The 18,599-nt window shown below is 37.7% G+C and overlaps 1 protein-coding gene across 1 annotated transcript in view; it reads left to right on the forward strand.

Moving 5' to 3' along the window:
• Positions 1 to 13,360, forward strand: part of GRM5 (glutamate metabotropic receptor 5) — a 231,498-nt gene extending 218,138 nt beyond the window's left edge. Inside the window, 1 exon segment of the mRNA XM_032678605.1 lies at positions 5,647 to 13,360. Coding sequence (XP_032534496.1) covers positions 5,647 to 6,469 — 823 coding nt within the window. The 3' untranslated portion in view covers positions 6,470 to 13,360.
• Positions 13,361 to 18,599: the final 5,239 nt, after the last annotated feature.

Consider the following 18,599-nt stretch of genomic DNA (forward strand, 5'->3'; position numbering starts at 1 on the left):
AGGTTTTCTAAAATCAGAGAAATAGCAATGACATAAAATAGCATTACAGTGATAGAATTGACCTTTGGTTCTATATCACTTTTAGCCAGTCATGCAGGTTATCCTATAGTCCTGGGAGAAACTATGACTTACTTGTTCATACAGGTATACTGGAGTTCACCCCTTCAAGTACTTATTTCATTTCACTGCTTTTAGCATGTTGCAAAGCATTTGCATTCTCCCAAGGATGAACTTGTGTCACTACAAGCAAAAGGAATAATGAACTGAGGTTGCAAGTGACAAGATGAAAGAAAATACATATGTGCCCCTGCTTTCATGCATCACAGACACACACGCAGACTGTCCCTTGTGAAGAGTCAAATCAAATCAAATCAACAGATAGCACACAAATCCTTTTCAGGTAGAGTAATTATATAATTGACTCTTTAATAAGAGGAGTCTCAATTATATCTTTGAGTCTTTCAGCAGAGGAGTCTGAAAGCAGAAGAGCTTCTTACTGTTTACTTTGAATAACAGGAGATCTCTTTTAGGAAGCTATATGGGCTGATCCAAGTACAGAAGTTTATCCTGCTTACCACTGCCAGCTGGTTCTGGGGATAACACGGAAAGACTTCTCCCTTAAAGAAAGGAAATGTCTGCACAGTGTTGAAGCAATATCTTAACTATGTCATCTTCTTAAGAAAGAAGATATTGTTTCAAGCTTGAATGTAACATTGAAACATCTAAGCTTAAATTTGACACCAATTTTAGCTCCACAATATTTAGATCAGTGTTCTGAAATTCAAAATTTCATTCATGGACTTATAAATTTAAGAATTTGAAATATTTCTTTTATTATAGTCATGTGAGGACAGATTGCAAACAGATCCTACAGGCCTCCAACAATTTATTGTCCAGCATCTGTTTTCAGGTGTATCATTCCAAATCTGCAGTCAGATTCTGACATTGGTAGGTGAGGAAGAACAAAAATTATGTTCAATTTTTGTTTTAATCTGTAATGATTACCCTTGTATTCCAGATTCCACTGATGAATAACACTATGTCACTATGCACTCTAAGCTCTCTTAAAAACGAATGAATTCCATATTTTAAACTGATTTTCCTATTTCAGTTAAAGATATTAACAAGAGAATAAGTGACTTATTTTCAATTTACATATGCTTTCAGTAACTCTCCCCAGTACAAGTCCCTAGGCTATGATCAGCAGAATTAATTTTAGCAACTCCAGGTAATTAATGAGAATGGCATCCTTGCTAAATTATGAGTGTTTTAAGCTGCTGTGTCTGTACTCCTCTTCCTGTTTTTCATTTCTTCTGCATTTTGAAGGACCTCACAAAATACATTTTCTTTACTAGCATCTGACTAGAAAAATGCTGATGGCAGAGCTATGCACCATCTCACAGATAACCATACTAGAGAGGAAAAAATACTACTACAGTGTACTACTACATGTGGTAATACAAAATTACTACTACAGCAGCCAAAACAAAAGACAAAGCAATCTATTCTATACAGTTAAAAATCCCACATGTGTAAAGGGAAGGGGAATATTTTTTTTACACCTAAGTGGATAAAAACCAGTCAATATCTCTTATGAATACAGAACAAAGCCCTAAAGACAACTGTATCTAAAAAGGTTAAGCAAGGGAAGAAAATGAGAAACAATACTAATTGCAATTCTGTCATCAAGTGGACAACTGTAGGAGAAATATTTAAAGTATCAGATACTTCAAAAGCTCTCATTTCTTATACATATTATATCATGGTAGGTGTAGCAGGCTGGGAAAATGCCAGGAAAAATCAAAATCCAAGTAGCTTTTAATAAAGGCACTGAAGAAACAAATAGTATGATTTTTTTCTAAGGGAACCCCTATTGTGCATAAAACTGAACCTGATTAACCTTTAGTGAAAGAAATTAAAAAAAAAAAAAGTGCTGCAAAAGGTTTTGTTTTATCAAAAAAATTTTCCTAACATTTTAGTGTCACTGATAGGAGTTTGCTGCTCTCTGCTCTGCTCTGCTCTATTCTGCATAATGTACCAACAGAAAAGGAGAGCAGGGAAGAAAAATGAGCGTGCAGGCAAACTTTGCACTGGAATTCCTTTGGGAGTTCAAAAGTGTAATTCTTCTGTTCTGAAATGAAGGAGCCAAAACCTTTCTAAAGAAAACTCTAGAATTTCACTGACCTAAAGTTTCCCATCATTGAAGAGTCAGGGCAGAGCTGGGCATAGTGAATGTAAACAATTCCATTACTAGACATCCTAGTCCTAGCCATGTCTAGTCATCCTAGTCTCTGATCCATTTTTATTTCTCTATTTTTAAATTGTGTGCATCACAGTCATTTCCAGTTAACCTGACAGAGTAGCAACATGTAGTTAGAGCAGGATCCTTAAGTATTATCACTGCAATTTATCCAGAACCGTTTCATACCAATAGAAGAAAACACGAGGCGCTCCTTTCACAGAGGTGATAAATGATTGTACATTTCAGTTCAGTGTTGACTTCATAGTAAGTAGGTGCAACATGATAAAGTGGATGATACACTTCTGACACAACAATTCCTACTATCGCTGGGCAGACTATTAGGATTTTATCTACTAATAAATCATAGAATCATAAAGGTTGGAAAAGACCTCTGAGATCACTGAATGCAACTCTTAATCCGGCATCACTGTGTTCACCACTAACCCATTTTCCCAAGTGCCACATCCACACATGTTTTGAACACTTCCAGGAATGCTGATTCTACTACTTCCTTGGGCAGCCTGACCACTGTTTCAGTGAATAGCACTTGTTTCCTATTCAGTTTTTAATATCAAGGAATTTGCAATGAATAATGGTCAAGTCTCTCAGGTTTTTGTACAAAATTTATATCAAACAGCCACTGGGTCTCCTTCAGAGCCCTAGGATCTCCATGAGAGCTTGATTATGCTTGCGCATAGTGCAAAGGCAGTGAACAAATGCTTCAGCCAAGACTGACCCAAAACCAAACTGAGATTCAGGGAGGTTAGTGCCTAGCTCCACTGAAGATTTAACAGTCAGCTGCCTTTGCAAAGGGCTGGACACAACCTCGGGTTTCATCTTTTTCCTTTCCCCAAGCTCTTCAGTCTCGTAGCTCTCCTTAGTGATTGTCTCTTTAACTGTGACCAGGGGAGGAAGTAACATGTTCCCTTCACAAGCTCTTAAAATCTCACCTTCAGTCAATGAAAATGTCTATGTGCATTTAGTGCTCATTTGCACACCTAAAGCCGTAGGGTTTGAAACATCTCTACTAAGCCAGTGCTTGAAGTCAGGAGGGGTGCTAGAATATACCTCTTTCTTTGGGCAAACATTTCTATTTGTTAGTCCTTCATGTTAATGGCATTTATTTCACCACTGTGGCAGGCATGTCTGCCACAGATCCCTCTAAGACCTCACCAAGAGGACATCTGGTACTGGAATTAGACCCTCTCTTTCTGCCTAATCAAAGTTACAAGTGCCAGATCAGTCTGCCTCCTGGTCCAGCTCAAATTCAGCTGCAGCTGGGACAAGGTCTCATGGTCATACTAGACCTAGAGGCAAAATCTTATCTACCAAATGATCCAAATTCTGCTCCTGCTGCTGGCATTGAGCTCCCACTGAGCTCAGGACTCAGTATGACCAAGGAGCCTCAACATCCATCAAGTATATGTTACTAGGAGAAGCATACGATTCTCAGAGGGAAGAGTTTTCCTCTTCAAGACATTAGTGTCAACTCCTGTCCAGTCCAGGACTGCATTCATAGAAATCCAAAGAATCAGAGTGAGCAGTGCTACAAATCAGATTTGCTTTTCCTTCTTGCTCTGATTTTGGTACAGTAGAAGGAAGGGATTGTCTCAACTGCAAGTTACAAGCCACTGGCTGTTTTGCTTGACATTTTGGGGGTAGGGGCCTTACAGTCAATGTCCAAGGTCCAGATAACATCCTGGTGGCCACTGCAGCAAAGGGATGAACCCTTATGCACTTATACAGATCATCTCCCTGTCTACCCTCTCCTAAAGTACTCATTGGTTTACATTGTGTTTGTCTACTGGATTCTGTCATGCTGCTTTTGAAGGGGAAAGCTGTTGGCATATGTTGTGTTACACGATTCATCGTAATTCCATGTAATGTAATCACGGATGTAAACCCAGAAGAAGGTTTTGTTTACACTCAGCACACAACTTTTTTTTTAGATGACTGTAAGAGCTATTAAACTGATAGTTTGAGGCAAGCCTCCACATGAAGGCTGATATAAAGTCATCTGTTTTTAGTAAACTGTGTGCTTTGCAAACTGTTACACTGCAGGCTAACATGTGAGTATATCTATTGCAGACTTAAAAAGCAAACAAAAACCAAATTTGTGATAATCTGCCAGGGTTTCCAATGTTGCTGTCTTTTCAAAAATCCTCAGTGACTATAGCAAATGCTTTGGAAACCAAAGTGAATTGTCTGAAAATCTGTTGCATTTTGTGTATAAATCATGTTTATCTGTATGTGGAGACTGTTTTTCCTGTTGATGTCACTTCACAGTCATTATCTGTTTCAGCTAAAAAATATTTCTAATGGTCTTCCTTAATTCCAAGGACTGTAGGTTGATATATGTCCAAACACCAGCTCATCAGACTGAGGAAAATGTAAACGGAAAGGACACATTTCATACTATGTGTATATAAGTGCCACTGCTGGTTTTTTTTAAGTAGCAAGAGGAGAAAAATAAGCAACTTTGATAAAGAGTAGAGTATGATGGTATCTGAAGAGAATTTACTGTAGGAGGATTCATTTTTCAGAAGAGTGGAGCAAAATATTTATTGCTGTCTCACAACTCAGGTCACCATGAGGAGCTGCTTGTATAATTTGTCCAGTATTTTTTTCCTACTAGGAACATAGTTTCATTCTCTGAGCTGACCTGCAACTAAAAAAAGTAAATTATTTCTTTAATTTAGTGGCAGGTAATTTACCAAGTACCTCAAAGAAGAAGTCACACATCAGAAGCATCTCTCCACCTACAGCCAGTATAGCCCCTTTCTGTGCATTACTCTAGCACTTCCAAGTAGTGGGATATAAAGAGATTTTTTTTTCCCCAGCCATAACAGACTACTCTTCTCCATCTTTCAATCTACAGTCCCTACCCCATACCAGGAAACCATACCCCAAAATTACATCAAGCTCCTTACCACTGAATGCTCCCAGGCCAGCCTACATACTTGCCTCCAGCTAATCCAGGTCTCTCACTTATTCTTTTCACGCACTTAATTATCTTTCACTCCTCCCTGCATCCCTCAGTACCACAGCCTCTCTGATACCAATCCAACAGAAGGGAAATCATCAAGCTGCTCCTTCCTTCAGGATGGACATTGCCTATGTCCCAAGGGTCACAGCAGAGGGGTCAGCAGTGGCCATGAACTTGTATAGAACAGATCATGGCTGGACGCACAAATGGCCTGTGAAATGAGGCCTTGTTGTCCTGGGACATATAAGTATAAATTATAGATATAAATATATTGCAATTGATATATATACAGATATGGATGAAATTGCGATCAGCTTCATGATGAATATAAGCTCTGAGATACAATATACCCATGGTATAGGTACAGTGATTATATTTTTAACTTTGATGCAAGTTACCATCTTATTTCTGTTTACAGCTCTAATGGGAAATCAGTTTCCTGGGCCCAGAATGAGAAAAGCAGCCGAGGAGCACACCTTTGGCAGCGGTTGTCAGTCCATATCAACAAAAAAGAGAACCCCAACCAAACTGCAGTGATCAAGCCTTTTTCTAAAAGCACAGATAGTAGCCAACCCAGTAGCAGCGCTACATTTCCTGAGGCTAGTGCCAAAACACTTTACGACGTTTCGGAAGCTGAAGAGCAATACCCAGCTCAGTACCGACCACAGACTCCCTCACCTATCAGCACTTTGAGCCACAGAACTGCCTCGGTTAGCCGAACAGAAGACGATGTCCCCACCTTCCAGTCAGAACCTCCTCAGCGAAGTAGCTCCTCTCAAGGTTCCCTCATGGAGCAGATCAGTAGTGTGGTTACTCGTTTTACAGCCAATATCAGTGAGCTGAACTCTATGATGCTTTCAACAGCTACTCCAGGGACAATGGTGGCTGCTCCTCTTTGCTCTTCATACCTGATTCCACGTGAAATCCAGCTCCCTACAACAATGACCACACTTGCAGAGATCCAACCACTTCCTGCCATTGAAGTCAATGGCGCTTCACAGTCTGGTAGGAAACCTTCAAATGACAGTGTCAAAGAAGGCACTTCAGAGACACCATCAGCCAAGCAAGACCTGGAGGAGTTGGTAGCTTTAACTCCTCCTTCTCCTTTTAGAGACTCCGTTGATTCTGGAAGTGCATCTCCCAGCTCTCCAGTTTCCGAATCAGCTCTCTGTATCCCATCCTCTCCCAAATATGACACACTCCTCATCAGAGATTATACTCAAAGTTCTTCTTCGCTGTGAATGTAGTTCAACACAACATTGGATCTCAACAGCTACAAGGAAGTAGTGAGGGAACAGCCAAGCCTTCAAGATCTCCAGTGTTTACGCAGATAGAGTGAGAGGCATTGGGTCATCTTGTGAGGAATGGAGGGGAAGAAGAAGAATGATTTGAGGAGTGGAAACACCAGATTAATCATGCTGATTTAAAGACAAAATGACTCGTGGCAGATTATCGTGGCCTTAAAAAAACATGGGCTTTTCAGAAACACTGAATCTACTTTTGAGGGCTTATAAGGAGTCTGTTAATCCAGTTACATACCAAGTGCTTTGCTTTAGTATTACAATGAACTGTGTGTACAATATATGGGGCAGGGTGGGAGGGAAACTAGATTGTAAACAACTGTACAATGGTTTGTTTGTTTACTCAGATTCCTTACCCAGAAGTCAACCTTGATCTTTTATCAAGAATAGAAGACCAAACATTGAATGTACATTTTCTAACAGACTCAAATCTGGGACCAACCTGTCAAGCTTTCTTTCTTTTTTTTTCTATGAAGATCTCAACAAGCAGTAATGTATGTTCAATAACTATGAAACTTTTTGCTGAAGAATATTGTGTCCGTGATACCTTACACTTGGATAACACTAAACTGAGGCTCTGCAGTGAGTGACTGCAATATGGAGGGCTTTATAAGTGACTTCTCTACCTACACGTTTGTTTATGAAATTCTCTTCTATCAGTATCAAAAATTCAATTTGTTAACATTGGATTCACCTTCACAACAACAAAACCCAAGGAAGATTTCCTGACTATTTCACCATGTTGCCAACTAATAATGAAGTAGCAAAAAATATTTTCTGGAGTACTGTTTTGTAATTCCCTTATCAGGGCAAGTTGTTGAGATGAATATTCTCTTTCTAGCAGCACTACTGAGCTATATTATAGCTGCACTCCCTACTGAAACTAATACATTTTTACGGATGTTCTTATGCTAACACTACCAGTTAAAATACTTATTCAAATTCCCATAATCTTTGCTTGTAAGGAACAGTTAACACCCTAAGGATTTTCTCCATACTTTGAATGACAGAATTCTAGGAGACGAATTTGGGTTATGATGAATGCTTACTGTCAGTGGAAAGGTTGTCGTAATCATAATTAATATATATAGGGAAAAAAAGACCATGTCAAAGTCTACTTAGAGGTGATTTAGCTACTCTTTAATAAGCAAAAATTTTGAACTTTATTTAGCTGCTGATGCATTGCAGCTATGAACTGTGACAAAAAAAGTACTTTCAAAGCAATACAGAGTAAAGGTTGAAACAGAGGAGAGCTAATGAGATATGAATGAACAGAGTCTTTGTTTCTTAACAACTCACAGAATAAGCAAGGGGATTCCTCATATTTTTTTCCTATATCAAGGTAGTACAGTTTAGTGCACTTCATACTGTCACAGCACTTTTTTAATACAGGCAGGGAAGAGTTTTAAAAGTTTGAATAGTAGCTAAATAATTTTTGATAGGTATAGTTACATAGAACTTTTAAGTCGGACCCTAAACGCACATTGTACTGGCTCTCTTCTTCACGACATAGCTGTCCTCAGGTGCCAAACTTTTATGAGTTTGTTTTATTTTATTTAAGGGTAGTATGAAGTGGTGCGTGATGTACTTCAATTCAAAGTTGAATTGATGTAGCCTTATACAGAAGACAGCTTCAAGGAAGGGAGCCTTGAAATAAGGCTGCTATGCTTCATTGTCAAAACCTTTTAGATCTTATTTCTTCAAAGATAATGAATATTTTGTAATCAAAATTCATACCTCCTTTTCCTCCCCCATGCCCAAAATAATAAATATTTGATCAAACAAGCAAAACATGAAAGCACATTCACATACTTTAGCAAAGATAATTTTCTTTTCTTTTGGGATGCTTGTTTCACTATTATGTGTTGTACTCCAATTTACTGCCCAACAATATTTAAAACAAAAAAGTAATAGATAACTGAATCCAAACCAGCACCTCAGAGAGATACTCAGTGACGCTGTGCATCCTGAACAAGACGGTGTTATCCAGTTGCAGTCTGGGCATGCTTATTTTGCCAGGTACAGTTGTTTACTAGTTATGCCTATAGCATGAACAGGTAGGTCATGAAACAGCTCTACTCCAGAAGGCAAATTGATACACTAAGTCATGACTGTAGGTCCTTGTTGCTTATATGTAGCTTTTGCCTCCTCACATGACAGCTTAGCACAGACTCAGTTCTGTGCAGCTGTATGGTTTCCCAACTAGAGCTCAGTTCTGCCCTCTTGGTTCACAGTACTAGCATGTCTCATCATCCCCTAGCTGCCCATAGCTGCTTTATGAGAAAGAATCTTCTGTCACTGGTTACAACCTACATTTAAGGGAAGAGCATGTCCAATCAGTCTGTGACACAAATTCTCATTTAGGGAGACTAGACCACTTAATTGTTGTTCGTGGAAGATTTATATGATAATATATGTCTCCCATCAGTGCAATATTGTTTTGATATAAACAGAGTGTACTGAGATAGTTAATGTTAATTTTAAATGGATTCTATTCCTACCTGTTCTCTTATATTTTAAACTGTAGACCAATGTCCTTACAAGAACATTCTCCATCTTGATCTTTCCCTATTATTTTAGGTCCCCATTTATGTAGTCTTTTTTTTATAGTGGTGGACAATTAATATTAATGTATTCCTGCTCAAATCAGTGGTTTTCACTGCACTATGAAATAATCAGCAGTGGAAATAAGGATTATACAGACAAACAAAAAACCCTTTTCTTAAATACAAGATTAACAAAAAGGAGTAAGAAATAGAAACTGTCAAACTCAGCATAAATATACCTCTTCTGCTTCCAAACTGCAATTCTAAACCATCCTGGCCGTACTTATTGCTCAGAGCTTCCTGACAACCTTTGTATATATTGCCAAGATGATATAGGTATACAGATGCATCATGTGCTGCTGAACACACACACCCCTCAATCTAACATCTGAATGCATGTTTTAAAGGCCTAAAACACTAATGCTACACAAGCCACATTTTAAACACTTTTATTCACTCTCATTTTGGGAGTAGTCATGTATCTTTTGCATAACTATCAACCACAGCAGAAATTTTAGTTGTACAAGGAACCATGGATGGACCTTGTTGAGATTGTACCCTCTTGGAGTCAGTCTATCTTTAATGAAAAATAGAACAGCCTTAGTGGCATTTAAATAAAAATCTAATTGTGCAACCTGCAATACACCAATGTCACCTTCTATGAGGTGTTTGGATTTCAACAAAGGGAGACAAGGAATTTTGGAAAAGAAGGTGGCAAAGGTGTAATACCTGTAGTAGTAATTCAAAGGAGCCCAGAGGGAGATTGGCAAGACTGGAAAGTTCTTTGAGAGAAGTCAGTGGGTTTGACATAAGGGAAAAGAAAATTATGAATGATAGACATCAGGATTTCATTATGCTGTTTGTATGCTGGTCTCTGTTTAGGACATCAAGATATAACGACAGGGTCTTTCAGGCATAAATGCAAAAGTTACAATCACGAATACTTTTCATTCTAACTAAAGAATGTGCAAGTACCAACCGAATGGCTTGAATTTGCCTTCCAATTTAGTGCTGCTGCCAGAAAGGGAATTAAAGGAGTTGAAACTTTAAAGGAGTTTCTCGACCACAGGGACCTCAAAAAATCATTTATTTCTTTTATTCTTGAGGCCAACCCTGAAGAGTGAAGGTGTAACCACCTCTGGATCTGTGCTTTTGAAATAAAGTGAATCACTCTGGCAGCCCAGTTGGGAAAAAAAATCTTTGCAATACTAAAGAAGAACTGTATTTTTAAATTGGGTCTGAAGAATAATTGCATGACTTTGGAGATGTGCTTCCTTGTACTTCTATCTGAACATTTGGTGCCTAGACTCATACAGATACTTTAGACCACATATTTTTAGACCACAGTCCACAAATCACTTGCTGATGTTTCATGGGAGCCTAGCTGATCACAAGGTCCTGATTTCTTCCATTGATTTCCAGCTACAAAAGTGAGTTAGAAGTTAAATGCTAATTAAAAAGTAACTGTTAAAAGATTTAGAAGAAAAAAAAAAACAAACTTGTGTTAATTTGCTTGGATGTTTATTCAGTTGCTGTGTTTGCAAAAGGAAAACTTTTTATCAAAACTGGAAGAATAAGATCTCCAAAGAGAGCAAACGGGAAGGCCAATCCATGATTCTGGCTCTGGATAATAGCAGAGTTCCCCTGGGAATGTATTCATTAGAGTGTGCGAGACCAAAACTGAAAAACAGCATAGCTCTGGGTGTAAGTTCTGTAAAGGAAAGTGTGCAACCTTGCTCTTCTGCTTAATACATCATTTATGAAGTGAGAGGAAAAAAGATGACAGAAACAGACAGCATGCAAAAAAGTCAGTTCCTTAGGGAAATCAGAGCACTATGCTCAGGATTAATAATGTGACCATGACTTTTTTAGTGTATTGGAGACCGGTATCAGGGTAAACTCTAAAAAAAAGGAGTTTGGGCCCTAAAGTTAGGATTTCCTTAGCACTTAATACCTACATTTAAAACTCAACTTTAAAACCACTGTTCAGCTGCCATCTTACTCGGGCATCAAGCATTGTATGTCTGCGTATGCTTAGAAGTACCCTCATCTTCACACATCTAAGAATCTTTGTACATAATTCATGCTAAAATCCATCAGGAATGTAGAAAACAGTGGTTCCTTGGTTAAATCCCTGTATATCCCATGAGTGAGTACACAGAATGCACAGTACTTAGACATCAGGATCATACTCCCTACAAAATGAAGTAGAAATCTTCCTTTGTTTTAAGGTTGTGGGTCTGGTTATGCTGCTGTTTTTATGACACCTTTAAGGTTAGTCAGGCAGAAGGCAAGTGACCTGAATTCAGGCCCTACCATTGCCAGAGGTGATGAAATCTTCCTCCTGGCTGGAAAGTGCTCTAATGACTCAGTTTTGAGATATTCCCTGTTCATCTCACTAAGGTCATTTTACAGAACAGAAAAATACTTAAGAGCCTTGCATTAGAAAAGGAACAGCTACTGTGCAACCTGATAGGACATACACTTGGCATAATTAAAGATCGTATATGACCATTTAATATAAAATTCTTTAAAAATTTCTGGAACAGAGGCCAGGTGAGTATTTTATCTCCAAAGAAGTGGAGACAACCTTTTGTCTGTGCTATGTATTGACTAGAAAAAATGTTAAATGCTTCCCTGAACAGTGTTTTAGTGACAGGAGGGGAGGATGTGCCCTTACATAACTCTGTGTCTGCAACCATCTTGTCTTCCATCTGTTGTTCTTAGACCCTTTCATGGAAAGGAGAGGCTGAGTCTTCTTGGATAGGTGAAGAAATTAAACTTGGGGTTTCCCCTTCTCTGAGACTGCAGAAAAAGGGACCCATTTCATTTTCCTCCAGCCATCTTATACAAAGGAAACTTATCTTTGAAATAAAAAGTATAGCAGTGTCCAAAATTTGGTCCCAATGGAAAATTAGCATTTTCTGCTCATTGCATTTCCATACTGACTCAAGTAGGATAATCCTGGGCATCTCTTTCCTTGTGTTGTTTTCTTGGGCACCTAACTCTCCTCAAAAACTCCATAGCAAGGCTAGACATTTAACAAAGGGTTCTGACCCCCACACTAGAGCCAAAAAACTATGTATTACACTGTATAACTAAGGCCTGAAGTCCTTTGCTGGCATTGGCTCCTAATCTATTGAGGTCAATGGACTCGCTTCAGATGAACATCCATGTAAAGGAAATCAAAGTTTGATAGTAGCCAATGAAGTCTAGATTTTGGCTACTTGTTCTGCAGAGAATGATTATGAGAGGATGTTCTTCCCACTTTCTTTTGAATCAAACAGCAGATGGATTTTATTAGGTTCATTCCTGGAACTAAGCTTGGTGAATAGCACCTTCCTACCATACTTCTTTATCATTGCTACTCTATCTGGTACCCTAATGAGAAAATCATACTCTAACTTAACATATGTATTAAAGGATGTGAGAGAACATGTCCAAAAGCAAGAAACAGGTCACAGTTTTCTGGCAGTTTCATGAATCTCATAAAAACAAGTCAATAAATACTCTTCATGAACAAGAAAATCATTCATCTGCTACCCATTCCATTGGGCACTTCACCTGGTAAAAACTTCAGTTGAGTCACCCAAATTCACTTTTTTTGCAGTGGTTTATTATTATATCCTCTATTCAAACCTCTGCAATTGCCACTTACAATTTTATACTGTGAAAAGGAAAAGAGATAAAGACCAGTGAAGCATAAAGGTAAGTAAAAAATTCATCTCAGTGATTAATTGGAATATATGACTGGTTTTGTCTTATCTGAGTAATGACAGTACTAACAAATAACAATCATTAAGTCACTCTGATCTGCCAAATGGGAACAAATATACTATGTATATTACATGTAATAATAGGATTATATGGCAGCTGCTGGTGGTATTTGTAATTAGAAATCTATATAGAATATAGATGTTTTAGAGAGATGGTGCCAATTCCAAAAGATCTGTGTGGGCTATAAGTGCTTGTAATTATTTTTTTTAATTTGCTGATAACTTATGAAGAACTGGTTTCAAACATTCTGTGAGCATTTGTTCTTTTTTATGTTGTTGCTGCTTATACTATTAAAAATAGAGAATGTAAAGTTATTATTTTGATGTGAACTGAAAATGATTTTCATAAAATTTAACATTTTTATCAGCTTTGATTTTGCTTTCTACCTGTACAAATGTAATTTATTTTAGCATTTAAGAATACACTTGCTTGTTTCTCAATTGTCTACATCATGTTATAGTTGGTGTTTTTGAACAGTATTAAAAAAAATCTGTGATATGACTGAAAACTGGACTTTTTTTTCTCTGAAATACTTACAGCTATATTTTCAGTGTATTTTTCTGCAAACCAGGTGTGCCTATACATGAACTCTTCAATTATAATCTTTCTCTTTCTCTCTCTCTGTTATTTTAAAGGATTAATATAACACTAATGATATCATGGTTACATATCCCCCTAGCATAATTTGATCTTTCTCTTTTGAAGCAAACACAATCTCATGGATGAGGCATATATGGATTTTCAGGTTGAGAGGAGATAGCATAATAATCTAGTCCTGAACAAGAGAAAACAAAGCTGTTCAACTGAGAATTCAGATACCAAAACATTATTTTTATAGATATTGTAGAAAAGTACCTTACTCCTATCATTGTAGGTTCTCATCTGATCTTGAATTGCAAAAAAAAAAAAAAAATCTGAGTAAATTTTCTATATCCTTGAATAACTGGTTTCTAGTGCTCTGCCATTGTAACCCCTAGGAATCAATGCCTTATCTCAAGTCTGGCTACATTCTGTTTCCAGCCAATAGATTTTGTTTTACTTTCCGTACTAAAAGGAAAAAAAACCCCACAAACAAAATCTCCCTCCCCCAAAAAAGACAACCAAAAAAAAAAACCAAAAAAACCCCACCAAACCAAACCAAAACCAAAAACAACAGTAAAAAACCAAAATCAAACAAACGAGAAAACACACACACAGGAAAAAAAAACCATAAAGCAAAACAAAACCCACTAACTTTCTTGTTTGGAAATTCTCTCCATCCTATTCCAAAATCTGGGATTTGGAATAGTCTTAATATTCTTACATAGACTGGCATGAATTTGGAATAATTGCATTGCATGCAGTGAAAAGCAGTATGTCAACTGCAGCACTCAGATAAAAGATTATCATACACATTATCTTCTAAACACATTTCTAGAGAGACTGCTGAATTGGTTTATTTGTTGTTGACAAATTAAGGGGAATAATTTATAATACAATGGTAGGTGAAGTGCTCATCTTCAGCTAAAAACAATGTGAATTCACATCATGTCTTTAAACCACCTAAAAGTCTATATCCCAAAGTAAATTCTTTCAGTGCAGAAATCGACAGCAATTGTTTCAGTGAAATACACTGCTTTGGGTGAAGAATGTTTTAGCAAAAAAAGCATTGCAATCACATTACATATTGGAGAGAAAGATTTTGAAAACCATGTGCAACATCTTTTTCCATTGCAGAATATTTTTAAAGCAGTCCCTGAAACACTATATCAGATTTGTTCAGTTTGCAAGAAAAATTAATTTATTCCATTCTCCATGACCACCTCTCAGTTGTGTTTGAATTTCTGAATTTCTGTTATCACTACAGTATGATGACCTTCAGAAACTAATAAACTGATAAACCCCATTCCACATTAAATCACAAATCAGTGTTTATATAAAAGGAAAGGGGTTCAGTTCCATAATACGCCTTCAGAAATATCAGAGCAGTTAGTGGTAAGAAAAGCAAAAGCTCAGTTTCTGAAAAAGTTTGGAGTCTAAATTCTCTGCCTGTGTGGAGCTTGATCTTTCTTTCCTATTTGGTCCATAAATGCTATCTGACACCAGAGAAGCCTTACTGCCAATATTGCCCTCCTTAGCTGAATTAATACATGGACTGGGTGCTCTTTTCCTTCTCTCATCCTCCTTCTGCTTTCAGCAGGGACAAACATTGGGAAAACGGCTGGAATTTTAAGAAGTGCCAGTCTTTCTTTGTGTCTGTTTGGGTGCTATCTAATAAAATTGTTTTCCTATTGTATCAGTTTAAGACCAAATTGCAGCGGAGTGCATAAGACCTTTGTTATGACAAAAGAATTAGAGGAGCTTTCTTTCACATATACAGAGACATTTGTTGTTTATTTACACTTTTTCAGGAAAGTAGCTTCAAACCACCATCTGCTTTTATTTGTTTGTTTGTCTTACAATTTAGTCAACTTTTTAGGTTAAAACAAAGCAATCAGCCTGCTTGTTCAGTATGATTTTGTTTAATGGGGACTCAATACTTACCTCCATGTAACTTACCACGTTTAATAGTTTAGCAAAGATCAGCAAATGAAAAGTTTCACTGTTAAGTTTTACCTGGGTTTTCTCACGTATGTTGTGAAGAATCGCAGAATTGTTTAAGTTGGAAAAGATCTCTAAGATCAAGTCCGAATGTTAACCCATCACTGCCAAGTCCACCACCAAACCTTGTCCCCTTGCACCACATCTATGTTTTTTGAACATTTCCAGAGGTTGATTCCATCACATCCAGAGAAGCCTGTTCCAATGCTTGAAATATGCTCACATGTACATATGTGAACTTCAGATTTGTGCTTGTTTGATTAAGGTGAAGAATAGGCTTAAGTGCTTGTCACAAGATTGATGCTGTGTGTTATACACTCTGTGGGCTGGTCCATGGCCCTTGGCCCTTATGAGAGTAATTCCCAGAACGTGGCTCTCCTCCACTGATCCCCTTCTGCTCTGAGCCACTCCTGAGCTGTTCCAGAGCTTCAATTATGAATACTCTTAAACATGTGTGTAAGCAACAAGGATGTCAGTTGAACCTCAGCTTAAGAATCACTTTAGACTTACATTTATCTAACTGTATAGACACATTACTGATGAACCTGGAGAGGAAGATTCCAAGAGGACATGGAATTCTAAGAATCTCAGTCTAAGACTAGAAGGATAAGATTTGCTTCCAAGTAGAAGACAAACACTACAGGGTGCCCCAAATTTAGATGTCAATGACAAACTAATAAGCAAAATGCCATTGAGGCCAAATACGAAATGCAGATGTGCTGTATCCATGTAGAATGTACAAAAGTAGCATATGGAATATTGAGATAAATTGACTAAGACAAATAAGGAAAAGAACATCAAAACCAAAAATTTAAGACTGTGTTAGAAGTGAGACATTACTAGAAGAGAAATCATGAGACTGTGAATTTAGGAAGCAATTAAAAGGCCAGCACAACTCTGGAGGCCCACTTGAAAGTAAACAAGTCAAAAGTGTGAAGTATCATACTGACATGAAACAGACTGTGGATGTGAGAGCACTAAAGAGCAGGAAAGGAATACACTAATGATGTTATCGAGGTCACTGAATTTCCATGCCAGTGTCATACCGAAATCCTGCACAATTATGAACTGTGTGAAATGCCATTATTTCCTTTCATATTATTTTGTCCCATTGCCTCTTTTGAGTCTTTGTCTTTGTTATTTATGACCAGAAAGATGCTAGACAGTTAGATAACCACGATAGTAAATTCTGGCATCAAGTTAGTGCAGTAAAGCTGAAAACACATAGACTTGTCACATTCTTCTTTGGTAAGATAAGGCTGGCAAGCACTGCCCGTATGTGAATACCAAACATCAGAGAGTGTTCAGCCAAACAACAGGCTTCACCAAGCTTCACCTTAAAGCAATATAACAGAGTGTCTTGGCTTGTACCACTTACAGTTTATACCAGCTACCTTCCAAATAGTGCTGGGAGGCTTGGAATGATGGCTCCATTAGGCAAAAAATACCAGGCTTCTTGGTTGCACTGCTGCTCCAACAGAAAACAGCATCTCTTCAGGCTAGGGAAAAGCACAACAATAGCCCAGTTATAATACAACATGTATGTCTCCAGCGAAAGAAAACCATCAACCGCAGATGAAAATCCACAGTGGGGCACAGCTACATAGAAGTCACATCTGTTACAAATACCCACAGAAACAAAGTGGGTTTGTTCACTGGGCAATGACAGCTTGAATTCAGCCCAAAAGATGCACATTTCTTGTACCATACAGCAAAACTCTGCCGGTAGCTTTGTTAAAACAGGCTGAATGCCAAAGGAAAGGAAAGAAATTACATAAGATTCCATAGAAAAGTCCAACGCTGCTGAGATGGATTACATGAAAATATAGGAATTACCTTTTCCTCTGTTATTCCTCGGCTATCTGCTGATGACAGACCATGGGATAGTGAGTTTTTAATTTCTTCATTATCCTTTCACTACCCCAAACAGACAACAAATACACAACATGATAACCAACAGGGGATGTTCGATCATCTCATATTGCATTGACAGCAGCTGTCTTCAAAACAGATTGCTAGATACGAGCAGTGCGTCAACACTGGCTGAAAGGGAACATGCAGACAGCTGAAGGAAGGAAAATATCTTTTCCAAACAAGGTAAAAAAAAGGGACTCATATTACAGCAATATCAATCTTGAATAATTTCATTGAAAATACTGATGATGAGTGTGAATGAGACTTCTGAGTGTATAACAGATCAGAGTCTGAGGCCCTGTTCAGGGTGATACTTGTAACCGGTGTAATCAGTGTAATACTTGATGTACTTGTTTTTTAACATGTTTCTATAGCAGAATTTGCCAGAGAATGAGCATCTTTTGTTAACTAGTATTTGTTTTCCCAATGTGTACATTTCATAATTTTTACTGTTTTCTTGACTTTGAATGTCCTCAAAAAATTGTCTACCTGAATTCCATTGGAATTCAAATTAGACTTTTTACTTGCATTAATTTAATCAATCCTTGGTAATTTTGCATTAGTACTGCCAGTATTTGTTATTTTTTCACTTAAACAAAAGCTCAGAAAAACAATTCCCAGTTATAATTAAGTGAATGGGAATTCAGCCATAGAATTACTTAAACAGTGAGTAAACCCAAAATTTATTGCTGAATCCTCTCTATGTTGACCTGGTAAAAGCCCATGTGCATCAGCAAGGGCACTGTTCCTGGTCAGTAACTGCTGAAGGGGATAATTTTCTACAGATTGTGTGTTAACAGAAATACAGCTCCTGATTAGAGCTGGACTTCCTCTTGACTAATACACTGGTTTATTCTGCACCAATTACCTTTAATACAGAGCTAGTTTTCTGGAAGAATAAGTTCTCTAGGATAATCAAAGGCTACATCATGCTAATCAACCTCAGTGCCAGAAAATGTTCCCATTCATCTTGAATTTACTAGAATAGACTAGGTATAGTCATGTTCTCTGTTTCAGGGCTTACTCTAACTTAAAAAAAAGAAAAAAATCAGAGTGGAACAGAGCGTTCAACGAAACTGGATCAAAAATGAAAGGAATGATCGCTCTCTGGTCAAAATCTTTCTCAATTTAACAAATTTCAAGTCTTAACTCTTCTTCTGTCCAATGGGAAAGAGGGAAGAGCTCCAAGCCAGTATTCAAATCCGCCCCCAAGGAGTTTTTGCTACAGCTGCTGGAAAATCAAACTGCAGTCA

The sequence above is a fragment of the Chiroxiphia lanceolata genome, chromosome 2 (genome assembly GCF_009829145.1).
Source record: "Chiroxiphia lanceolata isolate bChiLan1 chromosome 2, bChiLan1.pri, whole genome shotgun sequence".
Lineage (NCBI taxonomy): Eukaryota > Metazoa > Chordata > Aves > Passeriformes > Pipridae > Chiroxiphia > Chiroxiphia lanceolata.